Here is a 21,107-nt window from a genome sequence, read left to right as displayed (position 1 = left end):
GTACACTGGATTGTTGCCATCCTTCTCCACGCAAGCTCCCTCGGGAACTGACACTGTTGGCACCATCATCTTCTTCGAGCCCGAGGCCACTGCAACATCTGATGTGCCCTTCACTACAATCTTTAGTGGGTACGACGGGTCCATTATCCAGACCTCTACCATTGCACCCGGCGCGCCTGGTGAGACTGGCACTGTTGTCATTCTTCAGCCCAGCTCGGTCCTCACTGCGTTGCCAACATCGTCTGCCAACTCCGATGTCGTCAGCTACACCACAATCTTCAGCACGTACACTGGCGACATTCCTCTCACGACGACCCTTGCTCCGGCTAGCGGCGACCCTGCCAACATTGGCACAGTCATCGTCCAGTTGCCCAATGTCCTGGCCACGTCGAGCCCGACCATCAGCGTCAGCATTACATACACGACGATCGTCAGCTTCTTCTCGGGATCTGCTCCGATCACCACCACGATCGATCCCGCGGTTGGAGGCAGCATTGGTACTGTTGTTGTGCAGGTTCCTCTTACCACCTCGGATCTCTTGGCTTCGCCTGGCATCTTCTACACCACTATCGTGAGCAGCTACCCAGGATCGGTCACTTTGACAACCACCATTCCTCCTGCTGCCACGGATCCAGCCGGCCTCGCAACCGGAACGGTCATTATCCAGGTGCCCGACTCTCAGGTCACCGGTTCCAGCTCCTCTGGCGGTGCTCTAGCGGCCTCGTTCACCACCATCTTCAGCAACTACCCGGGATCCATCACGCTCACCACGACTCTGCCTCCTGCTGCCACAGATCCAGCTGGCCTCGGCACGGTCATTGTTCAAATTCCGGATACAGGAATCATTCCCACTGCCACGAGTGCTTTGGCTGCTTCCTTCACCACCATCTTTAGCACTTATCCTGGATCTGTAACTTTGGCCACCACTCTGCCTCCCGATGCCACTGACCCTGCGGGTCTCGGTACAGTCATTATTCAGATCCCCGAAACTGGAGTGATCCCAACGGCCACGAGTGCTCTGGGAGCGTTGTTCACCACGGTGTTCAGTACCTACCCTGGCTCAGTCACTTTGACAACTACTATCCCCGCCGCGGACCCCACGGGCTTGGGAACAGTTGTCATTCAAGTTCCTGACATCTTGGATACTTCGAGCCTCCCCACTGGCAGTCTTACCGCTTCGCCGGGTGGCTTCTTCACTACCCTCTTCAGCACCTATGACGGCTCGGTCACCTTGACCACGACCATCCCCCCTGCGGCGACGGATCCCTCCGGACTTGCCACGGTCATTATTCAGGTTCCCAGCAACGTGCTCAACACGGACAGCATCTCTTATACCACGGTCACCAGTGCCTACACCGGCCTCATTCCCCAGACCACTACCGTGGCCCCTGGCGCTCCTGGCGACCTCGGAACCGTCATCGTCCAGGTTCCCACCAGCTCAGTCAGCGTAGATGCCATCTCGTACGTGACTGTCACCAGTGGTGGCTTCACCGGCCTGGGCCCATTGACAACCACCATTCCTCCGGCCAACCCCGCAGACCCCGGAACAGTCGTCATCCAGGTCCCAAGTGCCACCAGCGCCCTTGGAGCTGTGTACACGACCATCACCAGCGGCTACCCTGGATCTGTCCTCGCAACCGAGACGGGCGTTCTCACCGGAGTAGATGGCCTTGTCACTGTGGTCGTTCTATCGCCGACCGGAACTGCCGCCTCATTGCCAACCATCACGGGAAGCATTGGCGTGTTTGTTACAGTCAGCATTGGATATGATGGATCTGTCGTTGCAACATCGACCGGCTCAGTTACTGGTGTCGATGGTCTTATTACTGTTGTCGTCCAGACTCCCACCATCGCCATCACTTCACCCACGGCCACCATTCCGGGTCTCTCCTATACCACGGTTACCAGCGGCTACGCTGGATCTCTCCTCCAGACCCTCATTGGAACGCAGACCGGAGCTGATGGACTGGCCACAGTGGTCATTCAGACGCCCACGATTGCCATTACCTCGCCGACTGCCACTATTCCTGGCCTTTCGTACACCACCGTGACAAGTGGCTACGACGGCTCGCTTCTCCAGACTCTCATTGGAACGCAGACTGGTGCAGACGGCTTGGCGACGGTCATCATCCAGACTCCAACTTTGGGACTCACTTCCCCGACTGCAACGATTTCCGGTCTTTCCTACACCACCGTCACAAGTGGCTACGCTGGATCTCTTCTCCAGACCCTCATCGGTACCGCTACTGGTGCTGATGGCCTCGCCACGGTCGTGATCCAGGTGCCAACAGCCTACATCACCTCTAGCCCGACTGTCTCGGCTCCGGTCTCATACACCACAGTCACCAGCGGCTATGGAGGCTCATTCATCCAGACTCTCATCGGCTCTCTTCCCGGTATTGACGGCTACATCACCGTGGTCGTCAACATCCCCACTGGCACGGCATCTCTGCCCACGACCACTTTGCCCGGTGTTTCGTACACGACTGTTACGAGTGGATATGATGGATCGCTTCTTCAGACCCTCATCGGCTCTGTCACTGGCGCAGATGGACTTGCGACCGTTGTGGTCCAGGTTCCCACTGCCACGGCCACAGCCACGACAACGCCCGCCATCTCGGTCACTCAGTCCATCATCTCGTACATCACCGTCACGACTGGCTACTCTGGCGCCTCAACTCTCTTCCAGACGCTCGCTCCCGCTGCCTCTGGTCTGCCAGGCACCGTCTTCATCCAAGTCCCGACCGCCGTGCCTTCAAGCACGCCTTCTCTCACCATCTCGGACGGCACTACGTACACAACCATTACTTCTTTCATCACGGCTTCCGTCACCCAGATCTCGACTCTTGTTCCGTCAAGGGCTGGCGATGTGGTCACTGTTCTTCTTGGTCTCCCCCGTCGCTTGGTGCTCGTCACGACGACGATCCCTGGTCTAAGTGTTACTGCCACCTCAACTCTGCCAATGGGCTCCGATGGTGCCCAGACGATCATGATCCAGGTTCCTGGCGTGGCCACGGCCACGGCCACGGCATCACCCACGATTGGTGGCATCACAACCGTCTTCAATACTTACAGCGGCTCCGTTACTCTCATCCAGACAGAAACTCCCGCTCAGCCTGGAGATCCAACCACGGTTCTTGTCAATATCCCCGGCGTCTTTGCCGAGGTTACTTCAACTCGCTTTGGCGCACCATCTGCCGGCACCACCACCATTGCTCCCGCCGGCACCGGCCTCCCAGCGACAGTCATCATCGACCTTCCTGCCATCTTCCAGACCGTCACCAGCGGCTACTCTGGTCTCGTTCCGGCAACGACGACTATTTTGCCAACGGATCCCACCGGAGTTGGTCTGGTCATCATCCAGACCCCGACTGTCTCCTCTGGCTTGCCCTCCAATACTCCTTCCACGGTCTTCACAACCGCGCCTGGAACTGGCTCACTCTTGGCCACTGCCACGATCACCGGGCCTGATGGCGTGATTTCCGTCATTGTACAGACCCCAACGGCTCTTGGACAGATCCTCTCTACGGTCTTCACCACTCAGCCGGGCACTGGAGTCTTGCCTGCCACTACTACCGTCACCGGCCCAGATGGAATCGTCTCTGTCATTCTTGAGACTCCTACTCTTCCCTCGGGAGCTGTTCCGACTACGGTCTTCACCACGTTGCCCGGAACTGCTGCTCTACCAGCAACGACCACCGTCACGGGAACGGATGGAGTCGTTTCCGTCATCTTCTTGGAGCCTACAACCTCGGGCCAGAGCCTCGTGGTTCCGACTACGGTCTTCACCACCATTGTGGGAACTGGTGCTCTCCCGACCACTACTACGGCCAGCGGCCTTGGTGGAATCGTCTCTATCATCGTGGAGCTTCCGAGCACTACTTTGCCTCCAGGAGTCACTCCCTCGACCATCTTCACCACGGTTCCAGGCACCGGAGCGCTCCCGGCCACAGCTACGGTCACCGGACTGGATGGCATCGTCTCGGTCATCATCTCCGAGCCCACGTCAATTCTATCTGGCATCTTCACCACCATCACCACGGGAGGACCGGTTGCTACGACCAGCACCATTCTGCCCAACATCATTGGTGGCGTGGGCACGGTTGTCGTCCAGACACCGACCCTCACCGTCAGTCCCGGAGCCTTCTTCACGACTCTCACTTCTGGTGGTCCAGTCGCTTCCACTTTCACGATTCCAGCTGTTGATCCCACTGGCCTCGGAACGGTCGTCATCCAGACACCCACTGTCAGCCCGGGAGCCTTATTCACCACCATCACCTCTGGTGGCCCAGGTGCGTCGACCTTTACCATCCCAGCCGCCGACCCTACCGGCCTTGGAACCGTGGTCATCCAGACTCCGACTGCCCTCCTCGCGTCTTACACGACCCTCACCATCACCGGCTCTGTTGCGACGACCTTCTCAATCCCCCCTGTGGGCTCTGGCATCGGAAGCGTCATTGTGCAGATCCCGGAGATCACTGGCACGTCCGCCTCGCTGCCATCCATTACATCTGCTCCGACCTCGATTCTCAGCCGTGACCTCACCACCATCTTCTCCCCTTACACCGGAACGACAAGAATCACCACCACAATTCTGGTCAGCATCAGCGGCGATCCTACCCTGCCCAACACGGTCATTGTCTACGTTCCCCTCACGGAGACGAGCAGCTCCGTTGCGACACCGACGGTCACTGGCGGTATCTCGTACATCACTCTCATCACGGGGGTTCCTGGAACCTTTATTGGCACCCAGACAACTACCCTTCCCGCCGGCAATGATGGATCTGCCACCGTTCTCATCCAGACTGCCCTTCCTCTGGCCACGTCCAGCCCCAGCGTCACTGTCTCGTACACGACCATCGTCACGGGCATCATTGGCACCTTTGCTGGTCTTCAGACATCGACTCTTCCAGCAGGACCCGATGGACTGGCAACTGTCCTCGTCCAGAGCGCCGTCCCGTCTGCTGGTGTTTCTTTCACTACGGCCTTGACGGGAATTCCGGGCACATTCCTCGGAACCCAGGCGACGACTTTGCCTGTTGGTACCAACGGCATCGCAACCGTTCTTCTCCAGACTGCCCTGCCTACCGCAAGCCCGGTCTCGTACACCACCATCTTCTCTGGCGTGCCCGGCACGTTCGTCGGACCTCAGACCACGACCTTGCCCGCGGGCCCCGACGGTCTCGCTACTGTTGTCGTGCAAAGCGCTCTTCCTACCTCGGGTGTTTCCTACACGACTCGCTTCACAGGCGTTCCCGGCACTTTCATCGGAGCTCAGACAACCACGCTTCCTGCCGGTCCCGATGGACTCGTTACCGTACTTGTCCAGAGCGCGATCCCAACAGCAAGCGCCTCGTACACGACATTGCTTACTGGCATCCCTGGAACCTTCTTGGGCTCGCAGACCAGCACTCTTCCAGTTGGACCTGACGGCGTTGCTACTGTGATCATCCAAACTGCGCTGCCTACTGGTGTGCCGACGTCCTACACGACTCTGTTCTCTGGCATTCCCGGCACATTCATCGCGCCCATCACAACCACGTTGCCCGCTGGGCTTGACGGCATCGCGACCGTGCTCATTCAAACGGCGCTTCCAACTGCGACTGCAAGCCCTACGTCCTACACGACCGTCCTCACTGGTGTACCGGGTACATTCATCGGCGCTCAGACGAGCACCTTGCCTGTTGGATCTAACGGCATCGCCACGGTGGTCATTCAGACCGCCCTGCCCACTGGAAACCCAACGTCGTACACGACCTTGTTCTCTGGTGTTCCTGGCACTTTCACCGCGCCTTTGACAACAACTCTGCCAGCCGGAACCGACGGCATTGCAACTGTGGTCATTCAAACCGCACTCCCGACAGCCAGCCCGCTCTCGTACACCACCGTCTTCAGCGGCGTTCCTGGCACTTTCTTGGGCGCCCAGACGACTACCCTTCCTGCTGGCCCTGGTGGTCTGGCAACCGTTCTTATCCAGACAGCCCTGCCAACATCAAGCCCTCTATCGTATACCACGGTGCTCACGGGCGTTCCAGGAACTTTCCTTGGTGCGCAGACCTCCACCTTGCCCGCCGGTACCAACGGAATCGCGACTGTGGTCATCCAGACTGCCCTCCCAACAGCCAGCCCAGTGTCCTACACAACTGTATTCACAGGTCTTCCAGGAACTTTCTTGGGCCTACAGACATCAACACTTCCTGCTGGCCCTGATGGCCTCGCCACCGTTGTCATTCAGTCAGCTCTGCCAACGGGAAGCCCAACTTCGTACACAACATTGCTCACTGGCATCCCGGGCACTTTCTTGGGCTCACAAACGACAACGCTGCCTGCCGGTCTCGATGGACTGGCAACTGTCATTGTTCAGACTGCTCTGCCAACAGCAAGCCCCGTCTCATACACCACCTTGCTCTCCGGGGTACCAGGAACTTTCTTGGGCGCGCAGACTACCACGCTCCCGGCTGGTTCTGATGGTCTTGCCACGGTCATCATTCAGACCGCTATTCCCACAGTCCAAGCTGCTTCATATGTCACCATCGTCACGGGCATCCCGGGTACTTTTGCCGGCACCTTGGCCTCGACACTTCCCGCGGGAACCAACGGAGTTGGCACCGTTATTCTCCAGACCGCCGTTCCCACGCCGACTTCGAGCGGCGCTGGTGTCACCTACACCACAATCCTGACTGGAGTCCCTGGCATCTTCACAGGTACCCAGACGACTACGCTCCCCATTGTCACCGGAACTGTTGGCACCGTTCTCTTGGAGACCGCTCTCGCAACTCCGAGCCCAGTTCTCTCCTACGTCACATTGTTGACTGGAATTCCCGGAACTTTCATCGGTACGCAGGCGACCACGCTGCCAATTATCTCTGGCAGCGTCGGAACGGTTCTCTTGCAGACCGCTCTTCCTTCTGCCACCTCGTCGCCTACAAGCAGCGTCAGCATCACGTACATCACCATTGTCACTGGTATCTTGGGAACCTTCACTGGCACTCAGACAAGCACCCTGCCCATTCCGTCCATCGGAGTCGGTATCGGCATCGGTATCACGGCTACCGTCGTCTTGCAGACCGCCATTCCCACATCGGCTGTGCAATCGTACACGACCATCGTCTCCGGCGTTCCCGGCAGCTTCACCGGCACCCAGACCACTACCCTCCCCGGTGTTGGTCCGGACGGCCTGGCTACCGTGGTCCTCCAGACTGCCCTTCCCGTCATCACTTCATACACGACCATCTTCAGTGGTGTCTTTGGCACTTTCACTGGAACCCAGACAACTACCCTTCCTGGGGTCGGCACCAACGGTCTTGGAACTGTTGTCTTGCAAACGGCCGTCCCCTCAACAACTGCGGCCTCCTATACCACAGTCATCACGGGCGTCCCAGGCACTTTCATCGGCACGCAGACTTCCACCCTCCCTGGCACCGGCGCCAACGGCCTTGGAACAGTTGTTCTCCAGACTGCTCTCCCTGCCGCTACCTCGTACACTACGATCTTCAGTGGAATCGTTGGCACCTTTACCGGAACCCAGACTACCACTCTGCCTGGCACTGGAATCGACGGCCTCGGAACTGTTGTTCTGCAGACCCCGATTCCCACCACAAGTCTGTCATACACGACTTTGGTCACCGGCATCGCTGGAAGCTTCTTTGGCACCCAGACGACTACCCTACCCGTCGTCGGCACCGGAAATGTGGCCACTGTTCTCCTCCAGACTGCACTTCCGAGCGTCTCGTACACTACCGTCCTCACGGGTATCCCTGGAACGTTCATCGGAACCCAGACCAGCACTTTGCCTGTTGTCGGTTCCAACGGCTTGGCAACTGTCGTCCTACAGACTGCACTGCCCGCCATCTCCTACACCACGCTTCTCACAGGCATCCCGGGCAACTTTGCTGGATCCCAGACAACCACTCTTCCCATCGTTGGCACGGGGAACGTGGCGACCGTTCTCATCCAGACTGCTCTCCCATCGGTCAGCAGCACGTCTTCAAGCTCTTCGGTCATCGTGATCAATACTTCCTACGTCACCATTGTCACTGGCATCTTTGGTACGTTTGCAGGAACCCAGACAACTACTTTGCCTGCCGCCGCCACAGCCCCCGGACTCGTCACTGTCGTCCTCCAGACAGCAATCCCGAGCCCCGGCACGACTTCGTACACCACGATCCTCACTGGCGTCACCGGAACCAGCTTCCCTGGTACAAGGGCGACCACTCTGCCTGTCATCGGTACCCTTGGAACTGTCCTTTTGGAGACGGCTATTCCGGACGTCCCGACAACTTCCTACACGACTATTCTCACTGGCATCGCTGGCGAGACATTTGTCGGCACCCGCGCCACAACTCTTCCAGTTACGGGAAGCATTGGAACCGTTTTGTTGGAGACGGCCATTCCAGCTGCCACCTCGTACATTACGATTCCCACGGGAGTCGCTGGCGCCACATTCACCGGCATCCAGCTGTCTACTCTTCCAGTCACGGGAACTATCGGAACTGTACTTCAACAAACAGCTCTGCCGGCGGCTACTTCATACATCACGATTCCCACCGGAGTTATTGGGGCTACATTCACTGGCATCCAGCTTTCCACTTTGCCCGTCACCGGCACCATCGGTACGGTCCTTCAACAGACTGCTCTTCCGGCTGCCACCTCATACATCACGATCCCAACTGGAGTCATCGGTGGCACCTTCACCGGCATTCAGCTCACGACACTGCCGGTTACTGGAACCATCGGCACCGTGCTCCAGCAAACAGCCCTTCCGGCAGCAACTTCATACATCACGATTCCTACTGGCATTGCGGGAGCTACCTTCACGGGTATCCAGCTTTCGACTTTGCCCGTTACCGGCACGATTGGAACTGTGTTGCAACAGACGGCTCTGCCCGCTGCCACTTCGTACATCACGGTACCGACCGGAATCCTGGGAGCCACGTTCCTTGGAACGCAACTTTCTACGCTTCCTGTTACTGGCACGATTGGAACTGTTCTTCAACAAACCGCCATTCCTCTCGTGACTTCCTATATCACAATCCCAACTGGAGTTCTGGGAGCCACGTTCCTTGGAACTCAGCTCTCTACTCTTCCAGTCACTGGAACCGTTGGCACCGTCCTTCAACAGACGGCCATTCCCAATCCCGTCACATCTTATGTTACGATTCCCACGGGAGTTCTGGGAGCAACATTCCTCGGAACCCAACTGTCGACCCTGCCTGTCACGGGCACTATTGGTACGGTTCTGCAACAGACTGCCATTCCCAACCCCGTCACCTCATACATCACCATTCCTACTGGAGTTCTGGGAGCCACGTTCCTCGGCACCCAGCTCTATACTCTCCCCGTCACAGGCACGATCGGAACCGTTCTTCAACAGACTGCAATTCCTGCCTTGTCCACTGGATACACCACCATCCTGTCCGGCATCGTTGGCACCTTTACAGGCACCCAGACTACGACTCTTCCAGTCACGGGAACTCTTGGCACTGTTATTCTGCAGACGGCCGTACCACCAGCCACGTCTTACACAACCATCGTCACTGGCGTCTTCGGAACCTTCCTTGGAACTTCAGCGACCACCCTACCAGCTACTGGAACCATCGGTACGGTACTGCTTCAGACCGCGATCCCGATCTCGTACACGACTCTCCTCACCGGAGTCGCGGGCAACTTCCTTGGCACCCAGACGTCGACGATTCCGGCCGTCAGCGGTCTCGGAACCGTCCTGCTTCAGACCGCCCTGCCCACTGGATACCTCACCGTCACCAGTGGAATTACTGGCAGCTTTACCGGCACTCAGACAACCACCTTGCCGGCTGTTGGAGGAGGCCTTGGAACCGTCGTTCTTCAGACCGCTATTCCCAGCTCCGTCATTGTCTCTTACACGACTATCATCACTGGTGTCATTGGTACTTTCACCGGCACCTCGGTAACCACCCTCCCGGCTACCGGAAGCGTCGGCACCGTGTTGTTGGAGACGGCCATCCGGCCCATTTCCTACGTCACCGTCACCAGTGGCATCGTGGGCAGCTTCACAGGCACTCAAACCGTCACTCTCCCTACCACCGGAGCCGGACAGAGCATCGCTACTGTTGTCCTTCAGACTGCCATTCCGGCCATCTCGTACATCACTGTCACGAGCGGAGTGGTCGGCAGCTTTACCGGTACTCAGACTGTCACGCTTCCCACGACGGGAGCCGGCCAGAGCATCGGCACAGTCGTTCTCGAGACCGCTATCCCAGCCATTTCGTACATCACCATCCCCACTGGGGTTACTGGCACATTCACAGGCACCTCTACAGTCACTTTGCCTACCACTGGTCCAGGCCAGACTGTTGGCACCGTCTACCTGGAGACTGCTCTCCCAGTCATTTCTTACGTGACGATTCCCACTGGAGCGACCGGAACCTTTACAGGAACCCGTCTCAGCACCCTTCCAGTCACTGGCACCGTTGGTACTGTGCTCGCGCAGACGGCCCTCCCGGTCATCTCGTACATCAGGATTCCTACTGGAGTTACAGGAACATTCACCGGCACTCAGACAACCACGTTACCGATCACGGGATCCATTGCGACGGTACTTCTGGAGACCGCATTGCCTGTGATTTCGTACATCACGATCCCAACTGGCGTGACCGGAACCTTTGCTGGCACTCAGCTATCGACTTTGCCCGTCACTGGCACCATTGGAACAGTGTTGGCACAGACTGCTCTACCTTCGGTCTCATACATCACCATCTCAACTGGCGTTACCGGAACCTTTGCGGGCACTCAACTTTCTACCTTGCCAGTCTCTGGTACCGTTGGAACCGTTCTCGCCCAGACTGCTCTGCCATCCATCTCGTACATCACTATCCCGACTGGTGTTACTGGAACATTCGCCGGCACGCAGCTTTCGACCTTGCCTGTTACCGGCACGATCGGAACTGTCCTTGCCCAGACCGCCCTCCCCTCCATCTCGTATCTCACGATCCCTACTGGCGTTACTGGAACCTTCACGGGTACCCAACTGTCAACTTTGCCAGTCTCTGGAACTATCGGAACCGTCTTGGCGCAGACCGCTCTCCCAGTCATCTCCTACATCACCGTCCCGACGGGAGTTACTGGCAGTTTTACGGGCACGCAATTCTCAACCTTGCCCGCCGTTGGCAGTGTGGCCACCGTATTGGCACAGACCGCTCTCCCAGTTATCTCGTATACAACCGTCCCGACTGGCGTTACTGGCACGTTCACAGGCACCCGTTTGTCGACGTTGCCGGCCGTCGGAAGCGTGGCCACGGTACTGGCCCAGACAGCTCTTCCAGTTGTCTCGTACGTGACTGTTCCAACAGGAGTCACAGGCACCTTTACTGGCACGCTGTTCTCAACCCTCCCGGCTGTTGGCAGCGTTGCCACTGTTCTTGCTCAGACAGCCTTGCCTGTGGTATCGTATGTCACGGTGCCTACAGGCGTCACTGGCACCTTCACCGGAACCCAGTTCTCGACCCTCCCCGCTGTCGGCAGTGTGGCTACAGTGTTGGCTCAAACAGCCTTGCCCGTCGTTTCCTACGTTACTGTTCCTACTGGCGTCACTGGTACCTTTACTGGAACGCAGTTGTCTACTTTGCCCGCCGTCGGAAGCGTCGCGACCGTTCTCGCTCAAACGGCCTTGCCTGTGGTTTCGTACGTTACCGTACCCACGGGAGTCACCGGCACCTTCACGGGAACGCAGCTATCAACGCTTCCCGCCGTCGGAAGCGTGGCCACGGTGCTTGCCCAAACAGCCTTGCCACAGATCTTCTATACCACGGTCGCCTCGGGAGTCGCAGGCACCTTTGCCGGTACTCAGCTGGTCACTCTCTCCGGAACCGGAGCCACCCGGACTGTCGTGGCAGAAACCGCCATTCCGTACACGACGGTCCTCACTGGAGTTTCTGGCACCTTTACCGGAACTTCCCTGTCCACGATCGGAAACACGGTTCTCGCTCAGACAGCCCTGCCTCAGATCTTCTACACGACCATCCCGTCAGGCGTGCCGGGCACCTTTGCCGGAACGTCTTTGGTCACTCTCTCGGGCTCTGGAGCTACTCAGACAGTCGTTGCCCAGACGGCCATTCCCTACACCACGGTCGTCACGGGAATTACTGGGACCTTTACCGGAACCTCTTTGTCTACTATCGGTAATACAGTCATCGCCCAGACGGCTCTGCCACAGGTCTTCTACAACACGGTACCCACTGGTGTTCCGGGCACGTTTGCCGGAACCTCTCTTACTACCCTCGCGGGCTCCGGAGCAACGAGAACGGTCCTCGCTCAGACTGCCGTGCCGTATACCACAATCCTCACGGGAGTCTCGGGCACCTTTACCGGAACTGCAGTCACGACCATTGGCAACACCGTCCTTCAACAGACGGCCATTCCTCCAGTCTCCTACACGACGGTGGTCACCGGTGTGATCGGCACCTTTACTGGCACTCAGGTCACCACCATTGGCAACACGGTCGTCCAGCAGACCGCCCTCCCCTCAAGCACATCGTACACCACGATCCTCACGGGAGTCACTGGTGCCTTCACCGGCACGCGGACCACAACTGTTGGAAACACAGTACTGCAGCAGACGGCACTCGCATCAGCAAGTCGCGTCGTCACCAGCTCATACGCACCATCCGGCTGTGTCCCGACGCCCACCGGCGTCGCCGCCCCGACTTGCCTACCATCAACCGGATCCGCAATCACTTTGCCTTCTGCTTGCGCCAGTCTCACGGGTGTCATCTTGCAATCATACTCTCAGTCGACACTCGATGCTTGTACTGCAGCCTTGGGCGCGACTGCCAACATTGGAACCGTCAGCAACTGTCTCAACTTGCAACAAATTGCTCTGTTAGGAAACGTCCTGGGATTCAACCACGTCAGATGTATTCAGACTGCTCTGGCGGGTACCTGTCTCACCAGGCTTCCGTCAATTTGCGCCAACCTGGCGGCATCCAGCCAGACTCTTGCCAATGTCCAGACCAACGCCGCTCTATGCTTCGCCAACCTTGGAGCCTTTGGTTCCATCACGACAGCAGGCAACTGTATCATATCCAGCGTCACCAACCAAGGAGGCGCGGCCGTTCTCAACTGTTTCGAGCGAGCTCTCGGACTACCAGTCGGTCAAACAGTCGCCGGATTGGCAAGCACAGTATTGTGTCCTTCCGGCACAGCTTGCGCCCGCGCTCCGGCAGCCTGCGGTGCTCTACTGGATGTCACACTCTCAACGTCGGAAATCAATGCCAACCTCAATCTCTGCCAGGCTGGCCTCGTCGTCAGCGCCTTGGGAAGCACGGTATCAAACTTGGCTTCCGGTTTGGGCTGTACTCTCGGCAGCGTTACCGGCCTGGTGGGCAGTCTCCTCGGAGCCCAGACACAATCGTACGCTCAATGTATCCAGAACTCGCTGGCTTCGCAGTGTATCACGTCACTACCGCAGAGCTGTGTCAACCTGGGCGTCGACGCGACCGGTGGCGTGGCAGTGACTGTCAGCGCACCGAACCTCATCTCTTGCGTAACTTCGCTCGGCCTCTTGTCCAACGGCATCGCCTCGGATTGTTTGAACCTGTCCTTGACGGGCCCGAACATTGTGGCTTGCCTGAACTTGCGCCTCTTTGGCGTCGCCACGGTGAACGTGGCCGCCTAATAGTCCAAAAATGCTTTTACAGCACTCTTTCCTCTCTTTCTGTCGGTTTTTCCTATGTTTGATGGAGTTGCGGCAAAAAAAAACACACTATGAAATTGTCTACTATGGGTATCTGACCTCTAGCCTTTCTTTGTTCAGAAACTCGCTGGTTTCTTCTGCGCAAGTCGCGATGCAGGACGTTTCTTAAGCGAACACAAGACTGATAATCATGTAATACGTAATCTCAATAATGCCTTCCTTTGTTCACCAAACCAGAGCTCACCTAAATCATTGTGACAAAACTGCAAATTGAGATGAGAAAACCTGACAACCACTCGAAAAAGCCGTATCCCGGATGCGATCTACAGAGCTTCAAGGCGCCATCGAATGCTATTCCATAGACTATGGCTGTGAGGTGAGAACTAATCTCTTATGGGTTACTGCTGAGCCTAGCTGTTTGTGGCTGTTGGTGCAACGTTTGATCGATCTCACTTCCAGGGCTTCCTTTGTTTTGGGCTCACGGCGCAACTTTTTCTGTCAGATGGTATTTTCTCCACGAACAACAAGAAATACGGATAGATCTGAACCAGAGCGAAATAGATAAAAAACAAAACAAGCAGAATCCCTTGAAATCTTAGAATCCGAAGCAGCCGGCAACCTGGTCGGGGCGGGAGACGGGCCCTGGTGCAAATCCGGGTTGGTTCCCCGGCGATGTCACCCCAAAATTCCTTGCTTTGGACTCTTTTGCAGCGTAGCCCCCATTTCTGCCAGGGGTTCGCGCCAATGCAAGGTTTAATGAGTTAATGAGGGCGGGGGGGGGGGGGGGACCTTTTGCTTCGTCCGCCCCCGAACACCGAAGGAAGGCGAAGGAGCCCAGATTTGATTGCTAGAAGCTTTGACAGAAGGAAATCAGCATGGTGACTATAGCAAAGCGGCGCAATCAACCCCAAGCACGCCGTCTTCTTATCTACCTAGTAGTCATCAAAGCAGCTGGTGCTTAGCTTAGGGCGAGTTCGTGTTGGCTGGACTGGGCTGAGGCGTTCGTCTGGGGGCGAACATATGGGCGTTGGTCCCCCTTTCTACCTTTCCTGCCGCTCATGATGCGACGCCCTAACGCATTCCTTTGCTCTCTTCCTCTACCTTGCTTGTGAATAATGTGTGTATATACCGTCGCTGAGCTGCGAGCTGATGAAATAGTTCCTCGCCACGCCCGCTTCCCGTGCGACGAGAATTTGTCACCTCGTTTGCGTCCATTCATTCAAACCCAGCCGCTGTTTTGATTCTTGTTTCTACATTTCAATTGCGTTACTTTAGTTCTCCTGTCCAGGAGGGCCCTTAATTGTTCGTGTTCATCCCGGCGGAAGCTGGCCAGAGCACTGCGTTATCACACTGCAACCTTAAACCACGACAAACCTCTTTTCGCCGATCTTACCCCTAATTCGACTCGCTTCACCAAATTCCCACGATGCTTCCCTTCTCGAACCAGCACCGATACTCCCAAGACGACGCGGGGGAACCCGATCCGGAGTCAGACCAGCTCATCCCCACGAAGAAGCGCCGACACCGCGTCCGCGTTCAGGGCCGACTCGCTGTCGTTCGCAGCGTGTCCACAGTGAATCTGCGACCCACGCCGTCAGTGGCCCCGGAGCTGCCCTCACCAGTTGTCGGCAACGGGTCGGGGGGCCCAGCGAGCGCAAAGTTCGAGTCGGGCGTAGCTGGGAGCACAGTGGCACCAGTGCGGAGGAGGAAGAGCTTGGATAATGCGAGCAGCGACACAGAGGAGGACGATGTCAAGGAGACTGCGGTGAGAGACCGCCAGTTTCGAGGATACGGGATTGGAGGGGCTGGAAACATTAGTAAGTTTGATGCCACCTTGGTCTCCTGCGTTGCGTTTTTGAACACAATTCTAACTGCTCTTTTGCCAGGGCGACCGACCGAAGTCTACGGCTCAGCCAAGTCAAGCTCGTCATCCTCTCGATTCTCCATATTTCCTTCATCCGGACCATCAGACGATTCAGACAGGAGGCACTGGAGCTTCAAGGACCTGTTCGCCCGGACAGGCGATCGCAAAGGAAAAGGGACTGCTTGACCAGGCCTCAAGTAAAGCAGCATCGGGCGGCTGCAGCATGCATTACATCTTTTGGTGGGGCGTTTGGGATCTTAAAAGGACATGGAAATATCGGAACATTCAATGGTTTCGAGAACAACGACGGTGATGGGGGGACATGCAGAGTGCCTTTGGTCAGGTCGCGCGCGCGAACCAAGACATTTGATCAAGCATCGAGAGTTGTCCAGCAAAGCGGATGAGACATAACGGCCGAGACCCATTAATAACGATACAACATTCCTTGCTTGGGGATCATCCCGCGCGCGCGAGAGCGTCGTCCCCGCGCGGCCTTTTGCTGTTTGCCGACGCCGATGCAGTGTTGATCAACGACGTCCATCAGCTCATTCTTCATCATCCGGGAACGCTTCATCCGCATTGTGTGAGGCTAAGGAAACGTTACAGGCCTCTGTGGTCCAATGGCCAAGACAATAGAACCTCACGAAGAGACGAACACAAATCAAACTGTCAACACTTTCACTATTGACATTATTTGTCGCACAGGTTTGATCATTCGCTCGCAAGGGCCCCATCAATGGCTCGCATCGTCTTCTAGATCATCGAGAATCCATCAAACTCCCAAGAGCGCCAATGAGACTCTCGCAAGTGGCAGGATATCAGAGCGTCAGCTTACCTGCATGCGCCATCTTACTACTAGCCATTCTCTCTACTTTACTCTTCTTCGAGATCTCGCAATCGCAAAGGCTGACAAAATTGTGAAGCGCGTACAAGGCAGCAGGCTGTTGTCCAGAGTATTTCGTCTTTCGATATGTGATATACCTACGATTGTCAATACATCTCGATCGTGAAGCCTCCCTTATGGTCTGACGACGAACCACGCGTCAACCCCCACCTCACATATGAACGTTTCTTTCTAAGCACTTATCCATGCCGGGCCCCTCTTTGCCGGTAGACTCTCTACCGGTGATGGCAGATGCCCCTTGGGCCCTGTCATCCGATGATCTCAGGTGGCTAAGAGCATTCTCAAGAGAAGCTGATCTGCCATGTCAGGACCTTTCCGGCGATGGCTCAAAGCTCGGCACTCGGATAGCCGCAAGACTGGAGCCTGAAGCTACAGAACGAAGCCAATTCGCCGACTTACATCATCCACGATGCTAGCACCGTTAGCCTCAATCCACGGCCACACTAGCTCGTTCGTTCTAGACGTCGCGCTGACGGGCTGAGACTTGGCTGCAAGGACCCTGATCCTGCAGTGTCCTTTCTCATCGCGCTGCAGAGACGTGGACCGTCGATAATCAGAGTATGACACCAATGGGCTTCAATACCGCCGGTAAGACCCTACAACATGCCCATTCGACTCCTCTTCACGTGGACACAGAGGTTGTGCAGCATCTCACAATGACTCGCTGCCTTACGCACACTGGTGTACGATATACGACTAGTGCATGCTGACTGGCTCTTTGATGGCCCCATACAACAAGCTTGAGGCTTAGAGACAGGCAGGATAGGGCCGTTTGATGTACTAAAATCTGCTGTCAGATTTCCCTTTCGCAATGCGGCCCGATGCAGCGTTGAACGCAATGAAGCCGGCGACTATTCGATCCAACGGCGCGCGTACGGATGGAAATTTCACCGAGATGAGTGACCGCATCGAGTTGAAGTTCCCCGCGTACTGCGTCTTCCCTAGGTATTCTCTTATTGATACATGTATAAATCACTGGGTGCCGCCGCACATCTTGATGTCATCCTTCTCTCTGCTTTTAAGTAACGATTCGAGCACCTATTTACTCACCCCAAGAATCTCTTGAAAGAGACAAAGTATCTGAGATCATGACACTGTCAGCAGACTCCATAGCTCAGGCTGCCGAAGCAGCGGCCAACAATGGTGTCAGCGACGGCAACAAGAAGCGGCCTTACCTTCTCTTCTGCGCGGCACCAGCAACAGGACACACCTATCCCCTCCTTCAGGTTGCTGATGAGATGATCCAACGCGGTTTTGAAGGCACATTCATCGCCGGCGAAGAATTCCACCCTCAAGTCAAGCGCATCGGTGCCCAGCATGTTAGCATTCCGCCCATGTTGAACCCCGAGGAGCAAGCCATTCGCGAAAAGATTCCTGTTGGCATACCCCGCCTGATGTACGACCTAAGCAACGTCTTCATCAAGGCTGTGACGCCTCACTTCCATGTCCTGATGGAAACCCTCGAGAAGATCCGTGTCGAGCATCCCGACAAGCAAGTCGTCATTGTCCACGAGACGTTCTACATGGGTCTTGCCCCTATGATGTACGGCACGCCTCTACCTAAGGGCTACACCACGAGACCGCCCGTCGTCGACATCAACATTGTCCCCGTCGTGACCACGAGCATTGATACTGCGCCGTTCGGACCCGGTCTACCCCCCGACTCGACCGAGTCCGGCCGCGGGCGGAACAAGCTCCTCAATGAGATGTTCTTTAGCCCGATGGGCCCCTTTGGTGCGGCAGCAAAGGAGTACAACGACGTCGTCAAGGCGCTCGGCGGTACGCGCGAGCTGCCACCAGCCTTGTTCGAATCATGGCAAACCAGCTACGACGTTACCCTGCAAATGTGCTCGCCCAGCCTCGAGTACCCCAGATCGGATCTCCCCGATGTCATCAAGTACGCGGGATGTTTACCGCCCAAGCCCATCGACCCGAACTACAAGTACCCAGAATGGTGGGGTGAAATCACGGCCGGAAACAAGAAGGTTGTGGGAGTTGCTCAGGGTACCATCGCTATCAATTACACGGATCTCATCATCCCCACGATACAAGGTCTGGCTCACCGCGATGATATCATTCTCGTTGCCATCTTGGGTGTCAAGGGCGCGACACTTCCCGAGGAGCTCACGATTCCGGCCAACACCAAGGTCGTCGACTTCCTTTCGTACGACGCCCTGCTCAAGCACGCAGATGTTTGGGTCCTGAATGCTGGCTATGGAGGCTTCCTGCACGGAATAGTGAATGGGGTGCCTATGGTGCTCGGAGGCGATACAGAAGACAAGCCGGAGATTTCCATGCGTGGGCAATGGACGGGTGTAGCTGTTAATCTCAAGACTGGTCGACCAACGTCGCAACAAGTTGCAGAGGGAGTAGAGGAGGTGCTTGCCAATGACAAGTACAAGAAGCGGGTGATGGAGATCAAGAAGGAGAACGAGGATATGAAGGCCCTCGATTTTATAGAGAAGCACATCTGGGAGTACGCAGACTCGGCATAAATGATGGCATTTCATGTTTCCAGCGAGTTCAGTAAGCCAAGCGGGCGACACAATGAAGTATTTCGCCGCCAAATACCTCAGTTCTATTCGGACTATCACTACTGTTGCAGCAGCAGCTGCTATTTTTGACACTATTGTTACCGCTCCTACTCTCTGTATCCTACATCTTCCTGTGAGAATACGCTTTAGAAAGCGCAACACATTAATCGTTGTCCTAATATGGGTCATGAGGAGAAAACGTCGGAGACATTACCTACACTCAAGCAAGGGCTTCTCTCAATCTCTGACACCTTCAATGATATTCTTAACTCCTTCGCCCCTTGCAGTCTTGTCCCAGGCCAGAGTGGCCGTCCCGAAGGGGGTCACACTCGACAGCATCGCTTGAGGCTTCACCTTGCCCTCCGCAATAAGCGACAAAGCCAACTCATAATCGCCAGAGGCGTATCGAAAACATCCTCGGACTCTGAGCTCCTTTTCGGACAGAACCAGCATGGGAACTTCAGGCTTGGCTTTACCCAACCCAGCCTGGACGTAACTGCCGCCGCTCTTGAGCAGAAAGATGCCCGTCTGGATTGACGACTGTGCTCCCGACGCCTCAATGACAGCGTCCACTCCGCCGGTAATACCAACCGTCTCCAGCAGCTTCGCAGCAACATCTTCACTCGATGTCCCAGGCTCAACCAAGAATGTCTGACAGTCAAGGAACGTATGCGCAAAGTCTAGCTTCGCCTGGATGATATCAACCAAGATGACGCGGCGGGCGCCAAAGGCCTTGGCTACAGCCGCGCAGAGCAATCCGATCGTCCCACACCCAGTCACGACGACATCTTGCCCGTACTTGATCTCAGCCAGACGTGCCGCGTGGACGGCGACGGCGGTGGGTTCCACGAGGACCGCCTCCTGGAGGCTCACCTCGTCAGGGACCTTGTAGACAAAGTCTTCCGGCATGACGAGATACTTTGTCAAGGCCCCATGGGAGTCCGGAGGGTCAGCGAAGAACCTCATCGAGACGCACAAATTATATTCGCCTCTCTTGCAGGCTGAGCAGCACCGGCAGGGAACTCCTGGCTCGATCGCCACGTTATCGCCTACTTTGACGTTGGTGACGGCTGAACCGACTGCTTCGATGGTACCGGAGGCTTCATGACCCATCACGATAGGCTTCTCGTCGCTGACTTTGCGCTGGAACCCTCCTTCTTTCCAGAAGTGCACCTGGTAGAGATCGATCAACATCAAGTCGATTGGGCTGAAAGGAGACATACATCAGATCCACACACGCCCACGTATTTGACCCTGAGAACCACTTCCTTTGCGTTCTTGAGAGCAGGAGTAGGCCGGTCCATGATCTTGGCTGAGCCTGGGCCATACAGAAACCAGGACGGGTTTTGCATCCCCGCTGTCGCCATGTTGAGACCAGATGTTTATGTCGTCGTGAGATCATATAATGGTCAAGAAGGTAAACCCGAAGATGAGCCCGTGAGTTTGATGAAATTTATAATCAGTTTCGTGGATATAATTGATGATTTAAATCGAAAAGCTGTTTTCTTCTTCAATCTGAACAAAACCCGCGTACTGGATGTTTGGAAGGCGTTTCTCCTCATCTTAAGTACTTCAGTGCCATCGGCCGACTGTGGTCCGACGCAACCCTCGTTCAGTGACGTATTGGCTTCATGTTGTCATTGAGATGAATGATCGGACGTGAAGAGCGCATTTCATCTCACATCACGAATCTGGAGCATGAACCTGATGGTGTTTATCGAGCGGCGGGAACAATTGCCTGCCTCAAAACATCGACGCGGTCCTTTTAAAATGAGAATACAACGAGGGTATCAGCGAGACCGAGCGACCCCTTACGTGGTGTCGCGCCATTATGCGGCGAGCCACTTTGGTGCCCCAACAGCCACAGCTAACACTTACAAGTGGATTTGGAGTTGGGTCATGTTAGGGCTGTCGGGGAGGGGTAGCTGATATCTGACAGGGCCCATTAGGTTCTTGATGGCTTCTCAATGTTATTGGTCGTGATCGATGCGTTGGACGTGTCCATCAACCGACATGATGCAGGCGACAGCGGGCTGAGTCTTTTCGCTTTCGGCAATCAGATTCCAGGATCCTGCATGAAGCTGTGAAGTTTGCAGCCGATCGCCAGAGCTACCGCGGTGCGGACTAATGTTGTCC

At 56.2% G+C, this 21,107-nt stretch overlaps 4 protein-coding genes across 4 annotated transcripts in view; 3 read left to right on the top strand and 1 right to left on the bottom strand.

Moving 5' to 3' along the window:
• Window positions 1-13,651, top strand: part of CTAM01_08682 (UbiD family decarboxylase) — a gene marked incomplete at both ends in the record, with an annotated part of 28,786 nt that extends 15,135 nt beyond the window's left edge. The window contains one exon of the mRNA XM_060524702.1: window positions 36-13,651. Within this exon, the coding sequence (XP_060380649.1) occupies window positions 36-13,651 (13,616 nt within the window). The remainder of the gene's footprint in view (window positions 1-35) is intronic.
• A 1,444-nt stretch (window positions 13,652-15,095) lies between these two features.
• On the top strand, window positions 15,096-15,719 carry CTAM01_08681 (uncharacterized protein; the record flags this gene model as incomplete). Its single annotated transcript, XM_060524701.1, has 2 exons — window positions 15,096-15,486; window positions 15,556-15,719. The coding sequence occupies 2 exons, from the start codon at window positions 15,096-15,098 to the stop codon at window positions 15,717-15,719; spliced, it is 555 nt and encodes a 184-aa protein (XP_060380648.1).
• Window positions 15,720-17,006: 1,287 nt separating this feature from the next.
• CTAM01_08680 (uncharacterized protein) lies at window positions 17,007-18,932 on the top strand (the record flags this gene model as incomplete). The annotated part of the gene is made up of 3 exons (XM_060524700.1): window positions 17,007-17,136; window positions 17,235-17,382; window positions 17,507-18,932. 3 exons carry the CDS (start codon window positions 17,007-17,009, stop codon window positions 18,930-18,932), a joined length of 1,704 nt encoding a protein of 567 aa, XP_060380647.1.
• Window positions 18,933-19,208: 276 nt separating this feature from the next.
• CTAM01_08679 (uncharacterized protein) lies at window positions 19,209-20,338 on the bottom strand (the record flags this gene model as incomplete). The annotated part of the gene is made up of 2 exons (XM_060524699.1): window positions 19,209-20,144; window positions 20,195-20,338. The coding sequence occupies 2 exons, from the start codon at window positions 20,336-20,338 to the stop codon at window positions 19,209-19,211; spliced, it is 1,080 nt and encodes a 359-aa protein (XP_060380646.1).
• Window positions 20,339-21,107: the final 769 nt, after the last annotated feature.

This window comes from Colletotrichum tamarilloi, assembly GCF_030869305.1.
Source record: "Colletotrichum tamarilloi strain Tom-12 chromosome Unknown Scaffold_31.1, whole genome shotgun sequence".
Lineage (NCBI taxonomy): Eukaryota > Fungi > Ascomycota > Sordariomycetes > Glomerellales > Glomerellaceae > Colletotrichum > Colletotrichum tamarilloi.
The sequence above is the reverse complement of the archived record's forward strand: the minus strand, read 5'-3'. Positions and strand labels throughout refer to the sequence as shown.